This window comes from Aulonocara stuartgranti (genome assembly GCF_965226115.1).
Source record: "Aulonocara stuartgranti genome assembly, chromosome: 6".
In the NCBI taxonomy this organism is placed as follows: Eukaryota; Metazoa; Chordata; class Actinopteri; order Cichliformes; family Cichlidae; genus Aulonocara; species Aulonocara stuartgranti.
In genome coordinates, this window is record NC_138944.1 from 37,291,196 (window position 1) to 37,311,944 (window position 20,749).

At 39.7% G+C, this 20,749-nt stretch overlaps 2 protein-coding genes across 2 annotated transcripts in view; one reads left to right on the forward strand and one right to left on the reverse strand.

The window, feature by feature from the left end:
• myom2a (myomesin 2a) overlaps positions 1-16,982 on the reverse strand; it is a gene marked incomplete at its 5' end in the record, with an annotated part of 48,301 nt that extends 31,319 nt beyond the window's left edge. Inside the window, one exon of the mRNA XM_082536286.1 lies at positions 16,910-16,982. The remainder of the gene's footprint in view (positions 1-16,909) is intronic.
• On the forward strand, positions 1,782-19,030 carry LOC309708336 (hexokinase-1-like). Its single transcript, XM_082536287.1, has 18 exons — positions 1,782-2,287; positions 4,205-4,367; positions 7,184-7,332; positions 8,270-8,389; positions 8,718-8,813; positions 8,920-9,019; positions 9,465-9,648; positions 10,027-10,182; positions 10,274-10,507; positions 10,860-11,164; positions 12,189-12,337; positions 12,642-12,761; positions 12,992-13,087; positions 14,845-14,944; positions 15,175-15,358; positions 15,585-15,740; positions 17,000-17,233; positions 18,025-19,030. Exons 1-18 carry the CDS (start codon positions 2,225-2,227, stop codon positions 18,173-18,175), a joined length of 2,760 nt encoding a protein of 919 aa, XP_082392413.1. The 5' UTR covers positions 1,782-2,224; the 3' UTR covers positions 18,176-19,030.
• Positions 19,031-20,749: the final 1,719 nt, after the last annotated feature.

The window sequence follows — 20,749 nt, forward strand, 5'->3', positions numbered from 1 at the left end:
GACTTTATGATGCATGAAGGCTGCAGAGATTTTATTTATTTATTTTGCTTTTATTTGATGAGAATTTATAATAAACTAAACACCTCTAGAAATTTCAGTATATGTGGTCTTGGTCCCAGTAGATGTTCGAACTTGGTTCCAAGCAGGACATCTTACCAAGAAAAAAAGAGGACAATTGCAAATACCTTGGATTACATCAAGTCTCTTCTATTTATATCTCTTTTTAAACATGCCAACGTGAAAAACATGCTAACCTTCACTGTAACACCACAATCTGGCCAGTTTGCTCCTTGATATGCAGGGAATAGTCAAATCTATTTCTATAACAGATTTACTGAGGACATTTAAGCTTCCCAAAGGATATTCCTCTGACAGACAGGAATCTTGTGTGCCTTTACAAACAACAAGCACATATATACTGCAGCAGATTGAAAATGGATTCGTGGATGAATGATGAACTCTCAACTTCAGTAACAGCAAAGTTTAAGTATACCGATAAACATATCAAGCATAACATATTAAAAGGGTCGCGTGTTGAGGAAAATACTTAAATGAGAAAAAATGAGTCCTTAATATTCAAATAAACATGTGGTTACATAAAGAAACTGTAAACAATTTAAAAAAAAGAAGTCCTGCTTAAGCATGCGTTACTTCATTATAAAGAGCACAACATTTAGGTCACCAGGAAAGGTCACCCTGAAGCAGCCATGACACCAGCCGGATAGTCTTCCTCAGAGGGGAGTGAATGAATATTAAGCCCTCCCCCTTTTTCCTCTCTCCTTTCTGAGCTTCTGTTTCACAGTGGGGAAAGGCGGCACCGGGAAACCATTCTTTAGGTTGCAGGCTGCTAAAGATGGAACACAAGAGGAGGGGGACTGTGTGTAGACTAGAGGAAAATCAAAGAGGGAAGTCCTAAATCACAATGGTTAAGGGGGGGGGGGGGGGGGGGATATAATAAAGACGTCACAAGCTTTAGGCGTCACTGAGTCAGGAGACATGGTTCATTTTACGCAGAGCGTGGTGACGTAATAGAGCCACAGGGGGCAGAGGAGCTGTCCCTGACTATGTATAGCAATGCTGAAGCCTCATCAGCAGTCAAAGAGGGGTGGGGGCTCGAAACATGTGCTGGCTATAGCTAAAGACACATTTTAAGCCCATGTAAGAATAGATTTAAAAAAATATATAAAACACATTTTAAAAATATCAATTAATGTGACTGCAACCTGCAAACAAATGTTTTTACTTCTTGTCTTTGGATGAGTCGTCCTGACTTTTTATATTCTTTGTTACTTTTTGTTTTTAGTTGTTGTTTTTTAATTAAAAACGCTGATTCGTGGATTTATAGGTACATAATGTGTGCAGGTTGCCTTCCATTAAGAAATGTCCTCTCAAGGTCAGGAATGACACTTAGCTTTAAAGCTATATCTCTAGCTTCTGTGTTGCAGTGGGTGGGGTGTGTGCTGCAGAGATAAGAAGCCATCAGTCACAAGTCTGACTCTCCAATGGTGCTGCTGCATGTGTGGAGCTATGAGAAGATGCTTGGATGTTGCAGCATGAATGTGATGTGCTTCAGGCTGCAGTTGGTGCTCAGTGTATTGCAGTAGTGACATCATCATGTGGCTGCCCTGCCTCTCTGCACGTCCACCTCCTGTAGCCGTGGAAACATGGAGACGTGCAAACTCGGGGAAGTCTATGGAGGAGAGTGGCCAGTTATCGTGCGTAAGCCGCTTCCTCATTCAGCTCACAACTCCCGTGCCCCCACTCCCATTTGCACTCCCCTGTTGCCCCCTCCTCCAATTTGCTCCCCACTCTTTCCTTTGCTTCCATGTCCTGGGTTCAGCCAATGGGAGTGCTCAGTGGGGGCAGGGCAAAACAGAACCACCATTCCTGTGCCGAGCTGTTACATCTCCTCAGAGCTAACAGGGAGCTAGCAGCTCAGAGGGAGGAGGCACGGCCAAACCCAGCCTGTGTGTGTGTTTGTGTGTGTATGTGTGTGTGCCTGTCGCAGACTAGCAGGCAGGGCCGCTGCTGCACATTTGTTTCACCAGACTTTTTCCTTTTAACCTTGCCTTGACACAGTGCTCAGGCAAGGCCTGCTTTTGCTTCTACTTCAGGATAAAGCGGGATCAGCGTGAGGGGAAACTGAACAATCTTCTTTTCCCTTCTTCTTCACTGTCAAACCACCTCGTAGTAAGTGACAGCTCCCGAAGGACACGCAGACAGGATGATAGCGGCTCAGCTTCTGGCCTACTACTTCACCGAGTTGAAGGATGATCAACTCAAAAAGGTGAGCGACAGCAGCTTTAAACTGTTATGGTGGTCCTTTTATATTAGACTTCAGAGCTTTGTTATATCACAGCAGCCTAGCGTGTACCCACAGACACCGGCGAACAGTGGCTGCATGCTGGGATCGAATCTTTGGGGTTTATCGTGTTGGGAGAAGAGGATGCACCATTTGGGAGTTACGGGAGGAGAAAGCCAGCATGGTGTTTAATATTGATATGGTGCATTTTCAGTTTGTTAGCAGTATTTGACACAGATGTCCTTGAGCAGGGCTGTGGTCATTGATCGTGGTGAAAGCTCCATCACTGAGCTTTTACGGAGCACTGGTTGCTATGGCATCTGAAGCAGACAGGTGTCTATGAGGGGTTGTTGGCAAAAGTCAAGATCTCCAAGATCCACGATTTTGTCCCCGACTGTCAGTGTCTTTCTTTTCCCAGTCATTCATTTTTACTGTTTCACAGATGTTCTATCCCATTGCACTGTTGCCTTCTTAATTTCATTCCTCTTTTAGTCCATCGTGAAAACACATTTCAATTTTTTAGCAGCTCATAGACGTTGCCATCAGTGAAATCTGAGCCTGATTACAGCTTCTAGCTGCCCATATAAACGGACTCTGTGTTCACAGCGAATTCGTGACTGAACAAACTGGTAAGATATCCCCAGGGAATAGGGGATACGGGTGAGGGCAGTCAGTGTAAGTGGGGGTGGGGTCAAATACTCATGACGTCATGTGTGATATCACAGTGCAGTAGCAACACGTGCCACTGCTGAAGTAGGTTACTGGAACTACTGGGGTAAAAACAATCCTTGAAAGGATGAAAGCTCTTAAACCATGCACATCCTGCAGGGGACACCGACACTGTAACCATATCAAGATAAGGAGTCAAATTTAGTGGCAGCTAGATTTACTATCTGTTATCCAAGTGTTGTAGTAGCGGGGTAGCCTTAGTGTGTAGACCTTTGGTCTTACTAGTATTCTTTGATTAAGCATCAAAGGATCAGGCAAACAAACAAAATTTAATTTAAATCCGTAAGAATTCTGAAAAAGTTTGATACAAAAACATGACAAAAGAAGGCATCACACAGATGCAGTTAAATAACATAAGAAAGAGACTGATAATAGATGCCATATTATAAGTGTCAGGAAAACTAAGAGTGAATAACTATACGAATTAACTGCATTTACATACAACATTAAGAAGATTGGCCATGAAAAAAATCAATATGTTACTTTATAAAGTATATATAGACAAACATCAAAGTTACTGTATTTTAAAAAAAGTTACAGACATGTTTCATTACTCTTGTAGACAAACTCTACAAATCAGGTGACATTTTGGAGAGGCTAATATTAATAATGTGACAGAGTAGCTTGATGGGTAACAAATGTGTGGACTGTCTCGTGGCACAGAGCAGGTTTCAGGCGTGTGGGGTGCCCCATGGCATGCACTGTGATTATATAACAATAACAAAAACTGTCCTCTGTAAATCCTCCCAACAAACATTTCATTCATTAGATGTGTTAACTGTGATGTAACCATATAATGTAGCTATTATTAAAAAATGTTTTGTTGATAATTTAATTGTATCAAAATGTTATGCTGACTAGTACATGGATTCAAGTGTCCAACTTCAGGCTCTTTGCCACAATTAGAGGTACTCCCTGTTTATTGATTTTTGCCCATGTCCTAGAACTCCTGCCATGCCGTTAACTAATTCAAATGACACAAACCCATTATAAAATCCATCCCAGGAAACCCCCATTGTTGTGTTTAAACCACGACAATACTAGTAGGCAGTGTTTACATGTGTTTAATTCATGTTAATTGATATGTGCTCAGGTTGCAAAATATTAGTGTCTCACAGATGTTTAGCAAGCATAAAACGTCCCTAACAACTTCTCTGTGCACCTATTCTTCAGATCGATAAGTACCTGTACTCCATGCGGTTCTCCGATGAGACGCTTAAGGACATCATGAACAGGTTCCGCAGGGAAATGGAGAATGGGCTTGAACGTGACACCAACCCCACTGCCACCGTGAAGATGCTGCCCACGTTCGTCAGGTCCATTCCTGATGGATCAGGTAGAGTGTGTATTAAGAGTCTCACAGAAATCACAGATTATTGAGAAAAGTGCTCTGATCAGCTCAAAAATATTCTCCTTAATTGTGTAAGTGCCCAACAGTGCCCCCAAATGCCCAAAGTCATTGGCAGTTCACTTAATGAGGTCAAACACATGGGTTTAAGCCTTTAAAGCTTAAAAATGCTTAAAAATTTGTAAAAATATTTTAACAATATAAAAAATATCACAAAGCTCAAAAATAATTCTGCATTTTAGAAGTCAAAATGGTTCAAATATAAAGGAGCATTTCCACTATTATGCAGAAGAAGCAGCATCATTAATACCTCCTATTCACACACTGATGACAAAATTTCATCCATACTCGTTGAAGGATGTATTTGTTTCTGTCTGACTGTAAAGAATGTGCTGATGTTAAAATTGTCACATAAGCCTCTTTGTGTTTGTGCTCTGGGTTCAAGCTAAATAGATTACTATTGTTTTAGGCCTGAGGCCAAACAGTCCACACAGCCTCATCACTCAGTGTAACGTACAAGCAGAAGAAAACCTCATAATGTTACATTTAACTTACCTGAAACAGAATCCTCATAGGCTCGTCTAATCCAATCATATCTTTGTGTCAAATATTTTTCTTTACTAGTCTGAGGACTGGCCTGTAACCAGCAAAAGGCCTTTAGTAAGACCATGCAACTAGTTTAAGATGTTACTTTTCTTATATTTTGGGGCTATACTGATAAAATAATAGAGGAACAGAATGTATATTCAGGATACTTTGACAGTCAGATTATTACAGATGATAAAAGATCATTTACTGGGAAACAAACCTCAAAAAGTAGAATTGATGACTAAATATTTGAATGTCTTTCTGCTGTTTTTGGTTTTATTCTTGTATTCAAGTCGAAAAATGAGAAACAAAAATGCAGAAATATACTTCAAGTATATCTTAGTTTTCCTGCAGACTGATGTCCGAACAAGGCAGCCGGACATTCCTGCCTTCTCGCACTATATATAGCCTAGGGTTTCAACATGAGGTGACAGGGATGAAGCAAAGTGCGAAGTTGAAGCTATGGTGATGGCAAAAAAAATAAATAAATAAACATTTTAAATCCATATAATGACAGTAGTGACAAACATGTTGGCAAGGTTGGTTGTCATGATAAGAGGGATAAGTGAAAATTAATCCCATTCCTCTGTCTTGACTTTTTTCTCTGGAAAGAAAATTCACAAATGAACAGCTCAGACTGTAATTTTTACTGTGTAATAAGATTATACTTGGTGTAAAAGCTAATGAGAGATACAAATGTAGACAGACCAGCTTAGGGTCTTCATCCTAAATCTCACGGATTCTGTTTTCACTATCTTTTATTACTAAAACACATTTATGGAAATGGAATAATTAAAAGGTATTTTAGAATCAAATGGCAGATAGAATCAAATAGAATCAAATCTCTCGAAAATAATAATAATTTAAAAACTGTAAACCATATTATGTTTCTTTTTTTTTGCCAGTACTACAGACACCAGCCATGCCACAGATAAAGCCTTCTTTTATCAGTGATTAGATTACAACACTAGTTTTGACGAGCTTAGTTAAGAATTTTTGCATTAATTAAACGAAACAGCATCAGGACATTTGCATGCTAGCACTGAGAATATACAACGACATGGGTTATAAAACAGCAAATGCTCTGCGGCAAATCACTAACACTTGTATGTCCAGCCCAGACACACATCTCATTCCAGTCAGGTCAAGAGGATTAATAGCTCAAGGCAGCAAACATTACAGTCATGGCACGACTGAACAGTGTTTTGTTGGAGGGCAGCTGAACTTCTTTACTTAAAGGTTACAACTCTGATTCCAGCAATAGTAAATTTACATCCACATGTTCTGTTCTTATCCAGTGTCAGATTTCAAGAAGAATAAATTTATGTAATTACCTGTAATATTGCACATATAGGTCTGTGTATTCATTTCAGAACAAACTTCACATTTTTTAATCAGAGGGGCTATTTGTTGACATTATGCTTTTCTTTTCTTTTCTTTCCTTTCTTTTTTTTATTTTATTCGGTGGGTTTCTTTATATATTTGATTCTAAGGACAGGCAGCATTCCAACCATAAGTAGGGAGTAAGGAAAATAAACCTGAGGATATGTTCCTCGTGTCTTTGTTGAGAAATGTTGATATAGATCTTTGTACTTTTGGCCAAGAGGGGAGTATTATTCCAAACATTGTCTTTTGTTGATGCTACTACTAACAGCATGTGCTTTGTGGTGGATGCCTGTAAAGCTCCTTTTCTCTTTTAGTGACATGCCAAGCTTGGGAATACTGATGGCCTTAGAGAGAATTAGCAGTGACAGCTTTAATAAAGTATCAAACATTCATTAATTTCTAATCTGCCCTAAATTAAAATTAGGATATTATATTACATTTCTTAAAAAAGAAACACATTTTCACTCCCTTTGCTTGTAAAAACTGTCAAAAAACAAAATGCAAAACATAAATCTACCCAAAACGCACATTTGACCCTGGTAGCCCTAAGTGCAGTCTTTGGGCCACCTATGAGTTGACTTCTGGTATTCAGGTATGATCCAAAATATACATAATATGGGGAAAATCTTCTGTTTTTTGTTGGTGTGTGTGTGTGTGTGTGTGTGTGTGTGTGTGTGTGTGTGTGTGTGTGTGTGTGTGTGTGTGTGTGTGTGTGTGGTTGGAATACACCAGGGGGAGGACTAGTTGCAACTGTCTGTCATGAATTGCAATTGAAAAAAAATCACAAAACTCAAAAAGACTAATGTGTGACCACACTCTCAACCTGACAGAAAAGGGGGACTTCATAGCTCTGGACCTTGGAGGGTCGAACTTTCGGATCCTGCGTGTCAAAGTGACACAAGACAAGAAGCAACCAGTTCAGATGGAGAGCCAGATCTATGAGACCCCTGATGACATTACCCATGGGAGTGGGGCACAGGTAACCAAAAATATATTTCTACCATTTTTAAATGTACTAAACATTCTTGTTGTATTCTTCTTATTGAGCCATTCCTCTGTGAAAACATAGCTAAGAAGCAATCAGACATGTTGTTCTCATGCTGTAATCCTTGTCACACCGATGTATCGTAATCACACTTAATTAAGAATATTCAACATTACTGTCTACACACCACACAAAGCAGTTATAGGAAGGCCGACTCAACATTCAGTTTGTGTAAAATGATCTTTGTGACACTTGGGAATAATAAGAGCAACGTCAGAACCTACACTGGCCTACACAGGACAGACAGCTGGCGGCCGTGTTGTAACATGATAACCAAAACATGAATGACTGTCTGCGGCGGTGTGATTGGTTTAGGCCATGACTTACACAGACAGAACAAGACAGATGCTGTTTAGTGAAATGCTGAACGGACAGCTGGTCAGAAGAAATGTAATGTGATATATCACAGGTTTGTTAACAAAGACGTACATTTAGATTGTGACTTATTGTATAATATACAACTCTGTAAACAGTCTTCATTGGTGTGATTTTTTTTAAAAACAATTTCATGCAAGTATACAATTAATCCAATGACTAAAAAGAAAAAAGAAAAAAAAATAGTTTAAAAACATGCTAAGTCACAAGTCATGTCAATATGGGTAGATATCAGCTATCTTTCCAGGATCTCATGATGATTTCTAAAATATGCATGGTTTACAGAAAGGCTTTTAACTGTCTGCAGAATCCTTTATGTTCTTTACATATTTGTTGAAGCATTTTCTAAGTAAAGTTTCAGGGATATTTATGTAAACTGGAAATTGTACTTTAAGGATGCATTAACTTAAAATGATAAAGAAAATGTTACATTTGCGCCAAAATGTAGTTACATCACCTTGAAATTCTTAAAAATGTCTTTTTTGTGTGTCTGCAGCTCTTTGACCATGTTGCAGATTGCCTCGGTGACTTCATGGAGAAACAAAAAATCAAGGATAAAAAACTTCCTGTGGGATTCACGTTCTCTTTCCCATGTGCCCAAACCAAACTAGATGAGGTAAACACTTCCAGTTTAAAGGATAACTGTACCACTCACTGTGCTCATTAAACACGTCATCACTACAATCTCAACATGTGTGGCTTGTTTCTTTTGTTAATAGTTTTAGATCAATAGCTCAATAAAGCCCATAGAATGTAACAGTGTAAATTCATCAATGCATTATATTTTATTGTATGTATTGTATTTATATTAAAGTATCATATTATTGTGTTAATATATTATAGATAATGTGTTTGGCGATACCGTGACTGGAATAGCGATGGACATATATTTGAGATTGTCTTTGCCCGTCTTATAGTAAATTAAAGTTAGTCTTGTTTTTCAGGCTGTCTTACTAACATGGACAAAGAAGTTTAAAGCCAGTGGTGTAGAAGGCATGGACGTTGTGAAGCTTCTAAACAAAGCTATCAAGAAACGAGGGGTAGGTTTTTGTCTGTGGATTTCATTTGCAAACATGGATAAGACATCTGCCAGGTGGCTCTTTTTTTCCATTTTGTTTTGAGTTAAACATAACCTTGTTTTCCCAGGACTACCAAGCAGACATCATGGCAGTGGTGAATGACACCACTGGCACTATGATGACTTGTGGATTTGACGATCAGCGCTGTGAAGTGGGAATCATTATAGGTAAAAACGGATTTTTACCACTGCATTAGGCAAATACAAATGCCTGAGCCAATGACACTTTTAAAGTAGGGGGAAAAATATCTTGCATTTCACATGATTTGATATGCCCCTTTTAAACAAATAGATCCTTTCCCCAGGCTTTGGAAAAGGTATTTAGCACCTTAAAGCCAACAGGTTTTAGTAACCAAGTGTACTTTATCAGTACTTCAAACCATCCCAGGATGTTGAGAATACATTTTTATATTAAAGTTCTAACCCAGAAGGGCAAAAATCAAGCAAAAATAATGTCTCTCGTCCAAGCTTGGGCAAAAATCACACGAGGTCCTGAGCACTGTACAGAAGCGTGTACACAGTTCTACATGTGGGGGCGCCAAATAAGCTAAATAGCACACTGCATTCTGCTTTGAAGTGAAATAAGAGTTATGTCAGTTGTGCATCCTTTCAGGAACGGGAACAAATGCCTGCTACATGGAGGAACTGCGTCACATTGACCTGGTGGAAGGAGATGAAGGCCGGATGTGCATCAACACTGAATGGGGTGCTTTTGGGGATAATGGGTCCCTAGAGGACATCCGCACAGAGTTTGACCGTGAGATTGACAGAGGATCGATCAACCCAGGAAAACAATTGTAAGATTCCTTTCTTCTTTTTTTTAAACTAAAGAAGGTTTTGAAAGTTTAAATATCTTTCAGTAAGTTTACTTACTGTAGACTACGATAAGTACAATGCAAGTTAGTTTTTTAAGTTGTGCAGCCAAACAGTAAACGAACTGCATATAATACACAAAAGTATACCAGTATGCTTAACTTCTTTGGGACTAGTTCTCTTTGTTGTTACACATTGTGAAGTTACTGTACACACACCACTATAGATAAAATATAGCTTTGTCCCTTAAGATTACAGTTGAAAAAAAGCATTCTAGTCTGCAGTGGACTGTAATTTAGATGAATAGAAATTGTAGCTGTGATACCTTATATGAAAACACTGTTGTGTTTCTTTCTGATTAGGTTTGAAAAGATGGCCAGTGGCATGTACATGGGAGAACTGGTACGTCTCATCCTGGTCAAGATGGCCAAAGAGGGGCTGCTGTTTGAGGGACGAATAACCCCCGAGCTCCTGACGAGAGGAAAGATTGAGACGAAACATGTATCTGCAATTGAAAAGTGAGACATGAAGGAATAAAATAGTTTTTCCACTTCCATTTTTCAACAGAAGAGTTAAGACCTTTTTAATGTACAATACTTGTAATTTTAGGACTAAGGAAGGACTGAAGAAGTGCATGGAAATCCTGACAAGGCTTGGAGTGGAGCCCTCAGATGAAGACTGTCTGGCTGTGCAGCACGTGTGCACCATCGTATCCTTCCGCTCAGCTAATCTAATATCTGCAACTCTGGGAGCCATTCTTTGTCGCCTAAAAGAGAATAAAGGAGTTGTGCGGCTTCGTACCACTGTCGGCATTGATGGATCCCTGTACAAGATGCACCCTCAGTGAGTAGGCCATAAAATGGGGACTAAAGGGCGCTTTCCAGAGACGCACATTTAGTTTGGATATTATGCACTCCAAAAAGACCTATGCAGCATAGAAAGGATGTACGCCAGATAATTCTTTGAGTGGCTTCAGATTCAGTCCTAAATGAAAAACTCCAGGTTTTGGTCTGTGTGGAAGTTCAGATCTGCTGCATTGTGAATTCCTAAAATCCTAAGTCACAGTTATCCTGTAATTGTGTAGTGTTTTATATATTTCTGCAGCCTGAATACATAATTCTGATGAAAAATAGATTTTGACACATTCTAATACTCACTTGAAGACTCACGAGGAATTCTTTTGCTCTCTGAACAGATATGCCCGTCGTCTGCACAAAACTGTGCGTCGCTTAGTCCCAGACTCAGATGTCCGTTTCCTGCTGTCCGAAAGCGGGAGTGGGAAAGGAGCGGCCATGGTGACAGCAGTGGCATACCGTTTAACTGAGCAGGCGCGCCACATTCAGCAGACTTTGGCAGAATTCCGGTTGAGCAAAAATCAGTTGTTAGAGGTAAAGAAAAGGATGAAGGTGGAGATTGAAAGAGGCCTGAAGAAGGACAGCCACAAGGACGCTACAGTCAAAATGTTGCCCACCTTTGTTCGAAGCACACCGGACGGAACAGGTAATTAAAATGAGACATACATAGATTCGTTTTTTTGTTAGCTCAGGTCCAAGTCAATCATTCACGCCTGTCTATGTCATATATGAAGGCCAAAGGAAAGTAATGCAGATGGAAATATCAATATCCTTTGATACTAAAGTGTTTCGTGTGGTCTATAGTGAAACCATGTGTTATACTCAGGAGTGTATTACCTGTAATAAGGCCACCATTGCATCAGGTAAAATTATTACGTGCTTATAAAATACAATATCAGTGTTTGGTGAAACAAACAGTTGCATTATTTACCACAATAAAAACAGCATTATCAATAATTAAAGCGAGTCTATATGTCATCTCAAAGTAACTACTAAACTACATAATGTATCATGAAACAATCAGTCACTATATGTTTGGTTTTTGGTAATAATGAAAGCAGCGCTTGTGCTAACACAAAAAGCTTGAGTAAAGTTCATGGCACAAGGAGTCAAACAACAGGCTTCAGATATTTAAAAACCCAACAGCTGGACATGTTTACCCAGCACAAGCACTGCTTTTAGTGTATGAGGTGGACTTTATGGATCTGCATGAAAGGATTTTCACAATCCAATAACCAGTAACAGTACAAATGGTCAGTTTATGCTGACTGAAGACACAGCTGACGTTTCCTAGATCTATGTGTTTCTTTCAAAAGGTTTTCTGAAAATAGGTGAATTACCAGACACAGAAGCACACACGAGTAAACGTTGGCCTCACCTTGATAAACTAGCACTACTTATCTGTGATGCCTAATGGCAATTAATACATGAAGGTTAACATTTAGACAAATACTTTAAGATTTAAAAGCCAATAATTCTGTGCCTTATATTTTGTCCCTAATTCTCTGTACCTGGCAGTCAAATATAATTGCTATTTTCAAGTTTTTTAACCATAGAGAGAACAATATTTATTCTAAATTATAACCAGTACAACAGATAAAACTTATTCAGTGGTTGTAGAAATATGTTTTGTGCCTTCTCATGCTCATTTCTTTGGCTTTTTTTAACAGAAAATGGTGATTTCCTTGCTCTGGACCTTGGCGGAACGAACTTCCGCGTGCTTCTGGTCAAGATTCGCAGTGGGAAAAGACGATCAGTGGAGATGCATAACAAAATCTATGCCATTCCCATAGAAGTCATGCAGGGCACAGGGGAAGAGGTACCGATCAGTTTTGCGTATTTGTTGCAGGAAACAGGAACAATAATCATGTTTAAATAATTCTCAGTCTTTAAAAACTGCTTATTCCATGAAAACAGATTAAACATTTATAGACATTTATAGCAATTTCTTCTCTTTTCCATCTTAATTTCTAGCTACAACAAAATCCATTTGAAACATGCAACTATCCAAATCCAAACCTGCATTGGTGCCATAAAGAATCTTTGTAACTCACATGAAAAAAAAAACACCAAAAGCCATTAGCAGTCCTGACCTTTTCTTTCTATATGATGTCTCTTTCCAGCTTTTTGATCACATTGTGCACTGCATCTCTGATTTCCTGGACTACATGGGAATGAAAAGTGCTCGACTCCCACTGGGTTTCACTTTTTCGTTCCCCTGCCATCAGACCAGCCTGGATGCAGTATGTTCCCTTTTTCCTCAAAGCAAAAACTTTACGTTGCTTTCAATCCAGCTACAACCAAATTACCAAGAAGGCAAAGCATAATGTACAATGTAACGTACACATGTAATGGACACATACTTGGTTAATAAGTCGTTTTTCTGTCATGTTTAGAGAATTGTGAAATGTTATTCAGTCAAATTAAACATTATTATAATTTAAATCATTACTTATTGTTTTGTTATCTTCAGGGCATCCTTGTAACATGGACCAAAGGCTTCAAGGCCACAGACTGTGAGGGTGAAGATGTAGTGGAGCTTCTTCGGGAAGCAATCAAAAGGAAAGAGGTAATCACAGACCAGTTTGGTCACAACAACACGAACACTAGTTAATCCACTGGATTTGACAGAAAGCCCAAAGATGCCATTATTGTGAAAAGTTTGCTACTAAAAAATATGCATCATTTAGTCAAAATATACCCTAAAAGACATAAAACCTAAAATACCCTAAAACCAGTAAAATGGTTTCATTCAGTATTGTTAAAATGATCCCAAATTTAATAGACATAAGTGTATATTTTATACCTCTGACTGCTGCTTGGTTATTGTTACAAAGAACAGCAAAACAATAAGATAAGATAAGATAAGATAACCTTTATTAGTCCCACACGTGGGAAATTTGTTTTGTCACAGCAGTCTTTGCATGGGATATTTGGTGAGATAAAAAAGGCTTTGTGTAAGCTGCACCTTTGCATCCTGTATAATGTAGGCACAGTTTGTCCCTCATATTGTTGCTTCTTTAACCCTCGGATGGTCATAGTCAAAAAAGGGACCCAAAAGGGTCCCTTTTTTGACTATGACCATCCGAGGGTTAAAAGTGCTGTCCAGGTTCTGACTGACAGCACTCTGAGCAAATAAATGCTTGCCTTCAATGAGCCCCTCAAAGCAGTGTCTTTTAAATAATGAAATTCAGCTATTTTAGAGCTTAACTGTTTTTTTTTTATATTCACTTATCTACCCACTATTTAGAGAACTTTTGTTATTTTGGTCGTTTAAAATCTCATAATTTAAACTTTGTTTCATAAAAACATTACAGAATAAGGAAGGGAAAGAATCTGGATATGTAACCTAACAGACCACCTCATTAAAAACCTTATAGTAAATCCTTAGTAGTAAAGAAGATTGCACATCATATATTCACTCACCATCCACGTCACATGACCACATAGCTGCTAATCCCAGCATACAGGCATCTTTGCTGTGAACTGCAATTTTGCAGTTTCAGCATAAACGCACTTAACCCCACCTCGTACTGTATAAACCTACAACAGAACAACAAATATGACTAATTACTCTCTCTAATAAATTACATTTTTATGAATACAGTTGAGTGTCACTGTTATATCTAGAAAATTCCTAATATCCACATGTTGCCACTTTTCGGTTTCACATATTAATTTTATTTTTTTAGATGGAGAATCCAGTAAGTATTAACCAAAGGTAAATCATTAACTAACAGGTAAAGCGGTACGAGCCTGGACCTGTTTACTGTCCTTATAGCATGCAATAACACCCAGAAGACATGCAGCTAAGAGCAGAGGTCTGGCAGAGCTCCTGAACCTTACAGCTCTTTGAAACTGCTTGTGTAGTTTGTTGTTTCGCCTGTCTAGGAGTGTGGGTTAACCGCATTGTGCTCAGTGTGGCATTTAAGATGTTGCCAGGTGTGATATTGATTCATCTGTCAAAACAACCATCCAGCAATGTTTAGTGAAAAACATGGACTTAACGCTGCTTTAACATCATCTTGGAAAAGTCTTAAGCAACAGCAGCTACCTGCTTTTCTTTAGACTGCAGGGAAAAAAATCTATATGGCTATTAATATAAGTAACCGGATGTAAACACTTCAGTATCATGAGTATGTGAATTAAAAATGTAATGAATATATTCTGGGCATTCTGGACACAACTGATTTTTTGCACGACAGATTTTTTTAATTGAAATTTGTCTATAACATGGAAAGCATACACAAGTTCTTACTGCATTATACGTGCATGTAATATTGTTGTACTTTGATGCGTAAACAATAATTCTTGTGATGTTTGTAGGAGTTTGAGCTGGATGTGGTAGCCATAGTGAATGACACAGTGGGGACGATGATGACCTGTGCATATGAGGAGCCCACATGTGAGGTGGGACTGATCGCAGGTGAGTGACACACAACCTATAACAAAAATATTTTTTCTACAATTATCTTGCAAGGTATGAAAGATGTAAGTAAATATTCATACAACAAAATGATATGTTTATGTATTTATTTTATTAAGCAAAACTACTTTTGTGTTATTTTGCACCTTAGCCCAATACTAATCTACAGTTAGAAAAGAAATTTGGTAGTTCTTTTTAGATGTAACAGCCCTGGCTGTGTATACACTCAGGAACGGGCAGCAATGCTTGTTATATGGAAGAAATGAAGAACATTGAGATAGTGCCGGGTACCGAGGGTCGGATGTGTGTCAATATGGAGTGGGGGGCATTTGGAGACAATGGCTGTCTGGATGACATCAGGACAACATACGACCAGGCAGTGGATGAGAACTCACTCAACGAAGGCAAACAAAGGTTAGGATGCAGCTAGTACCCAACTATTTCACAAATAACAAAATAGCAACACCTGCCACAGTGCTATACTCTCCCCTCAACATCTTGGCCTGTTCAGTAATACTGGATCAAAGAGCAAACAGAAAAATATATTTAAAGGGAAAAAAAGAAAACAAATGGTATCTCTAGTTAAGAGAGCATCTTTACAGCTTACTGACACAGCTGTGTTAATTCTTTTGCATCACAGATATGAGAAGATGTGCAGTGGAATGTATCTTGGTGAGATTGTACGGCAGATTTTGATTGATCTGACCAAGCGTGGCTTCCTGTTCCGGGGACAAATCTCAGAGACACTTAAGACCAGGGGCATCTTTGAGACAAAGTTTCTGTCACAGATAGAAAGGTGGGTGAATCATTTCACACTAACATTATTTTTTTTTGCAATTATTGGTTAGGGCTGTTTTAATGCTATCAAACAATCATTATATACAAACTGTTTATCCAGGAGCAGACATTACAGAATTGTGGCGTCTAAAAAATAGTCTGTCCTATTTAAAGGTAAAATTCACCCCAACTATGTTTTTGAGCATTCAATTCAAACACAACATTCAATTTCTTCAATTAGAAGATAAAGAGCACATAAGTTGTGGTTACAGTCTTCAACCACTGCCGGTTTGGACGGATTTTCAACATTAGAGGGATCAGTTGCTTAAATAAAAAAAGATCAGTTTCTTCTCTCATAGAACTGTTACTGAATGCAGCCACCTGTTATGCTCTAGGTGATCTATGCTATGACATGGATATTCTGACAAATGTGTAAAGTTTACAAAGTTGCGCACAGATGTCAAGCCAGGAGACAGAAAAGTGAGTTCGGTACATTTACATTTACCACTCTTATCAAACATCACAAGTTAATTCAAATAAAAGTTTAGCACCAGAAGTATTTTGCATTTAATAACTACAAAAGTATAAAATGTAATTATATAACTTATATAACTTTACACAGAACACTGTTTGCTTTATACACCTCCTAGCAGGCATAGGCTCCACTGACTTTTACAGAATATTATATATTATCTATCTTGTGAATTTAGAAGATCAGAATATCAGATAAAGCTAATAGCACATAAGAAGTAGTCTATAATACACCTCAGACAAAAAATGCACTTAGTTTGTACTTAGTTTTTTAGCTACAATATTATTGTGTGGGACAGTTTTTAATGTTCTGCCCCTACAGAATACCTGCATAACCATACAGAGGTTAAAAAAGTAATTTGTCTGATGCAGACTAATTTTCATACTGTAGCGAAATAAATGAAAACGGAAGTTAAGAAGAAAATGGTGAATACCAGAAAGCTAGAAAGAGTTAGTAGTACTGTGAAGTATCTGTGTTTATATAAAGCCTGCGGCTTAAACATGCAAAATGCTGGGAAATTAATAGTATACCAGCATGAAAACATGGGATTAAGCTGAAGTATTCAGCAAAAAGCAGTTTTTAATGAGTCACCACACCTAGGAATGATGAAGGAAGGGGGATGTGAGCACTTGAGCTTATGTGCTGTTTAAGCCTACCTTAGTCTCTGGGAACAGCTGTGAGGTATCCAATGACTCTCCTGCTGTTGGCTGACCTCTGACTCTCCCCCCTCCCACCTCTCTCCACAGCGATCGTCTGGCCTTGCTGCAGGTCAGAGCGATCCTGCAGCAGCTGGGGCTCGACAGCACCTGTGATGACAGTATTATCGTCAAGGAGGTGTGCGGCACAGTGTCCCGCCGAGCAGCTCAACTGTGCGGAGCTGGAATGGCTGCAGTGGTGGACAAGATCCGTGAGAACAGAAGACTGGACCACCTGGATGTTACAGTGGGTGTGGATGGCACACTCTACAAGCTGCACCCACAGTAAGAGCTGGGATAGGAACACAATAGAGGGCATGTTTGTGTGAAAGGAGACCCGTTCATTTTAAAATGTTACTGTATTTCATCAGTCTGCAAAGAATTACCCAAGATTACCAAACTCACTGGCCTTACAGTAGCACTGAATTATTTATTCAGTCACTAGGATGGAAAAACATTCAAAAAGTGCTGAAGGACCTATAGTCAACAAATATACTGGTCTTTTTTTACATTAAATAATGCATGTTAGACATTGAAAAGATAAAGCAAATTGTACGTTTGCAGATGTCCAGAATAAAAACAGCAGAAACTGTAATAAACATATTACAACCCATAAATAGCCAAGTATTAGTATGTTATAAATCAACTAAATGTACAATCTGTCTACATCTCTTAGCCTTAAAACACTTTGATCTGCTACCACTTGTGATCCTTTGTGAGGACAAATTACAACTATACCAGTTTTTTATATAAAAGATAATTTTCTGAAAAAGTACCTCAAGGCTAACATCTTCATTTGGTTGTTTGTCGAGGGGACTACTGATGGACTCTTGTAACTGGGGTTACAAATTAGGAGATAACTGCACCAATAAAAATCCAGAGGACCTCTTTTACCTCCAAGTCCACACCCTCTCGATAGGCCCGAATGAACCTCCTCACACAACTCTGTGCTGCTTCTAGTTGTAAAGTTTGAATAATATGTATGTCTGTCACCTATGCTGGAAAGCAACTGTCATTTCAAGTTCAGTAGCAAGCTGCCTCATAACCACAGTTTCCTCTTGCTCTCTTTTCTTCAGTTTTTCTCGGATCTTCCAACAAACTGTGAAGGAACTCGCCCCCAAATGTGATGTCAACTTCCTGCTGTCTGAGGACGGCAGCGGTAAGGGAGCTGCCCTCATCACTGCTGTGGGCTGCCGCCAGAGGGAGCTGGATGCCCAGCAACACTGAGCAGCTCTGTCCCAATTGTCCACAAGAACTACCTGCTGCTCCACCATGACCTTCACGCACCGCACAGCCTACATCCATTTCCCCTTGGCAGCCGTGACTCCACCTGTGCCCAACTTGGTCCACCTACAGCCAGAGAGATATACTGCATGCAGAGAATTAAAACTCAGTATCTAAATATTTATTTATACTGCACCAGATGGTTTATTATTTCCGTGTTTGTACATTTTCCTCAATAGCTTGTCAATAACCTGACAAATCTAAACTCCCTTAGGTGTGCAATATTTGTGTACTACTAGTTTTATTTTTATATGAAGCCAGATATATAATTGTATTTATATAGCTCGGGCCAATTTGAATCCCAGAGGTCATCAAGATTTTTGCACCATAGACACAAGTAAATGTCTGCACTTTTTATATGAAAGTTACAGCAGCAACACGTCAATGTAACTTCCCATATGAAGGACCTTCTTGAAGCTGAATGAAGCCGATTGTTTTTACAGGCTCCTTTGGTTGAGAAAAACCAGTTCCAAAAGGGCTCGTTGCAAAGGTTTGAATGCAAGAGTCACGGCTGTTAAAATCTCCCTCATTTTGTGTGCTACATGCTCACACAACGTGTTTGTCTACTAACCCCTTTCTGTGTAACTGTCAGTGTAATTCACATATTCAAATATTCCTGCATCACCATACCATTATTCCTCAAGAGTGGACAAGGTAGAAAAATCCCCAGAGAAGTGTTAGCCCATCCTATTGCTATTCGTAAACTATTAAACTTTTGGTGTTGTGATTTATACCACTTCTACTCATTGTATGTGCAAACAATAAATGTTTATTGGGCCCCAAGAAGAGTGGACATAATGAGCGCTTTTGTGTGTATTTGTAGCTGAGTGTCAGTGTGTCTCACTGTATGACCTGTAGCTTCAATGTCCAAAGCTCTATGGAGACTGCATGCCTTACATCAACACAAAGGAGGGTACCGGATCATTTTCTTTCTTTTGCTCTATTTTTTTTTAACATCATTATAGATTTGTGATTGACACAGTAAAAAGCTAATTCATTAAATTATATTTTGTTGTGGAGTAAAACCTGTGTCTCATTCTTTAGCTGTCAAGCGGGGCAGAACTGGAAATGCAGATGGTGAAGTTGGTAACAAGCTGACACATAAAAAGTGCATTAAGTTCACCATTCATCTGATACAAAGGAAGGGCTGTGCCTGTGCCATAGCTTGGTAATTATCAACTATCTTGACTAGATAGTTGACTAGACACTTCAAATCCTGTCTCCCCCCCCCCCCCCCCCCCCCCCCTGGACCCCCACCAATTCGCATACCGCCAGAACAGGAGCACAGAGGATGCAGTCTCCATCGCACTGCACTCTGTCCTCTCACAATTGGACAACAACAACACCTACGCCAGAATGCTGTTTATAGACTTCAGTTCAGCATTCAATACAATCCACCCCTCACAACTCATCAGGAAACTGACAGACCTGGGCATCAGTTCCCTCATGTGCAAATGGTTATTGGACTTCCTGACCAACCGCCCCCAACATGTCCGGCTGGATAACCACTGCTCATGTACAATCACAATGAACACTGGTGTACCACAAGGCTGTGTGATGAGCCCTTTCCTCTACTCCCTCTTCACCCATGCCTGCAGACCTGCCGGTGGTTCTAACACCATCATTAAGTTTGCAGATGACACCACGGTGATTGGCCTCATCAGTGACAACGATGAGCCCGCCTACGGGGAGTAGGTGGATCGTCTGGCTGAGTGGTGCGACACAAACAACCTGCTGCTTAACACCGAGAAGACCAAGGAGCTCATCGTGGACTACAGGAGAAATGCTGACCCACATCCACCCATCTACATTAACGGGACGGCTGTGGAGCGTGTGAGCAGCTTCAAGTTCCTGGGAGTCCACATCTCCGAGGATCTCACCTGGACAACCAACTGCTCCAAGCTGGTCAAGAAGGCTCACCAGCGCCTCTTCTTCTTGAGGACTCTGAGGAAGAACCACCTGTCCTCAGACATCCTGGTGAACTTCTATTGTTGCACCATCGAGAGCATCCTGACCAACTGTATAACAGTCTGGTACAGGAACTGCTCTGCCTCGGACCGGAAGGCGTTGCAGAGGGTTGTGAAAACTGCCCAGCGCATCGCCGGAGCACCACTTCCTGCCATAAAGGACATCTACAGGAAGTGGTGTCTGAAAAGGGCTGGGAAAATCATCAAAGACCCCAGTCACCCATCACATGGACTCTTCACCCTCATGCCCTCTGGGAGGCGCTACAGGAGCCTCCGGACTAAGACCACCAGGTACCGGAACAGCTTCTTCCCCACAGCTGTCAGACTCCTGAACTCTGCCTCCTGACATCTGACCCACGTTAACACATGGACTGGACATACACACACCCACAACCACCTACACACACAATGGACAACTGTACCCTCAAACACACAATAATAACATGGACTGAACCACCACTCAAAACCACTAGCACTTTATATAGCCTCTGTAGAAATTATCCACATCTTAACTGCACTACTGTATAATTCTGTGTAAATAATCATTCTG

Bases quoted from the DNA above. Each gene is read 5' to 3' on its own strand.
- LOC309708336 (XM_082536287.1), top strand. From the start codon at position 2,225: ATGATAGCGGCTCAGCTTCTGGCCTACTACTTCACCGAGTTGAAGGAT. The intron at 10,183-10,273 runs GTGAGACATGAA...TTGTAATTTTAG, and splicing joins CATGTATCTGCAATTGAAAA to GACTAAGGAAGGACTGAAGA. The intron at 15,359-15,584 runs GTTAGGATGCAG...TTTGCATCACAG, and splicing joins CTCAACGAAGGCAAACAAAG to ATATGAGAAGATGTGCAGTG.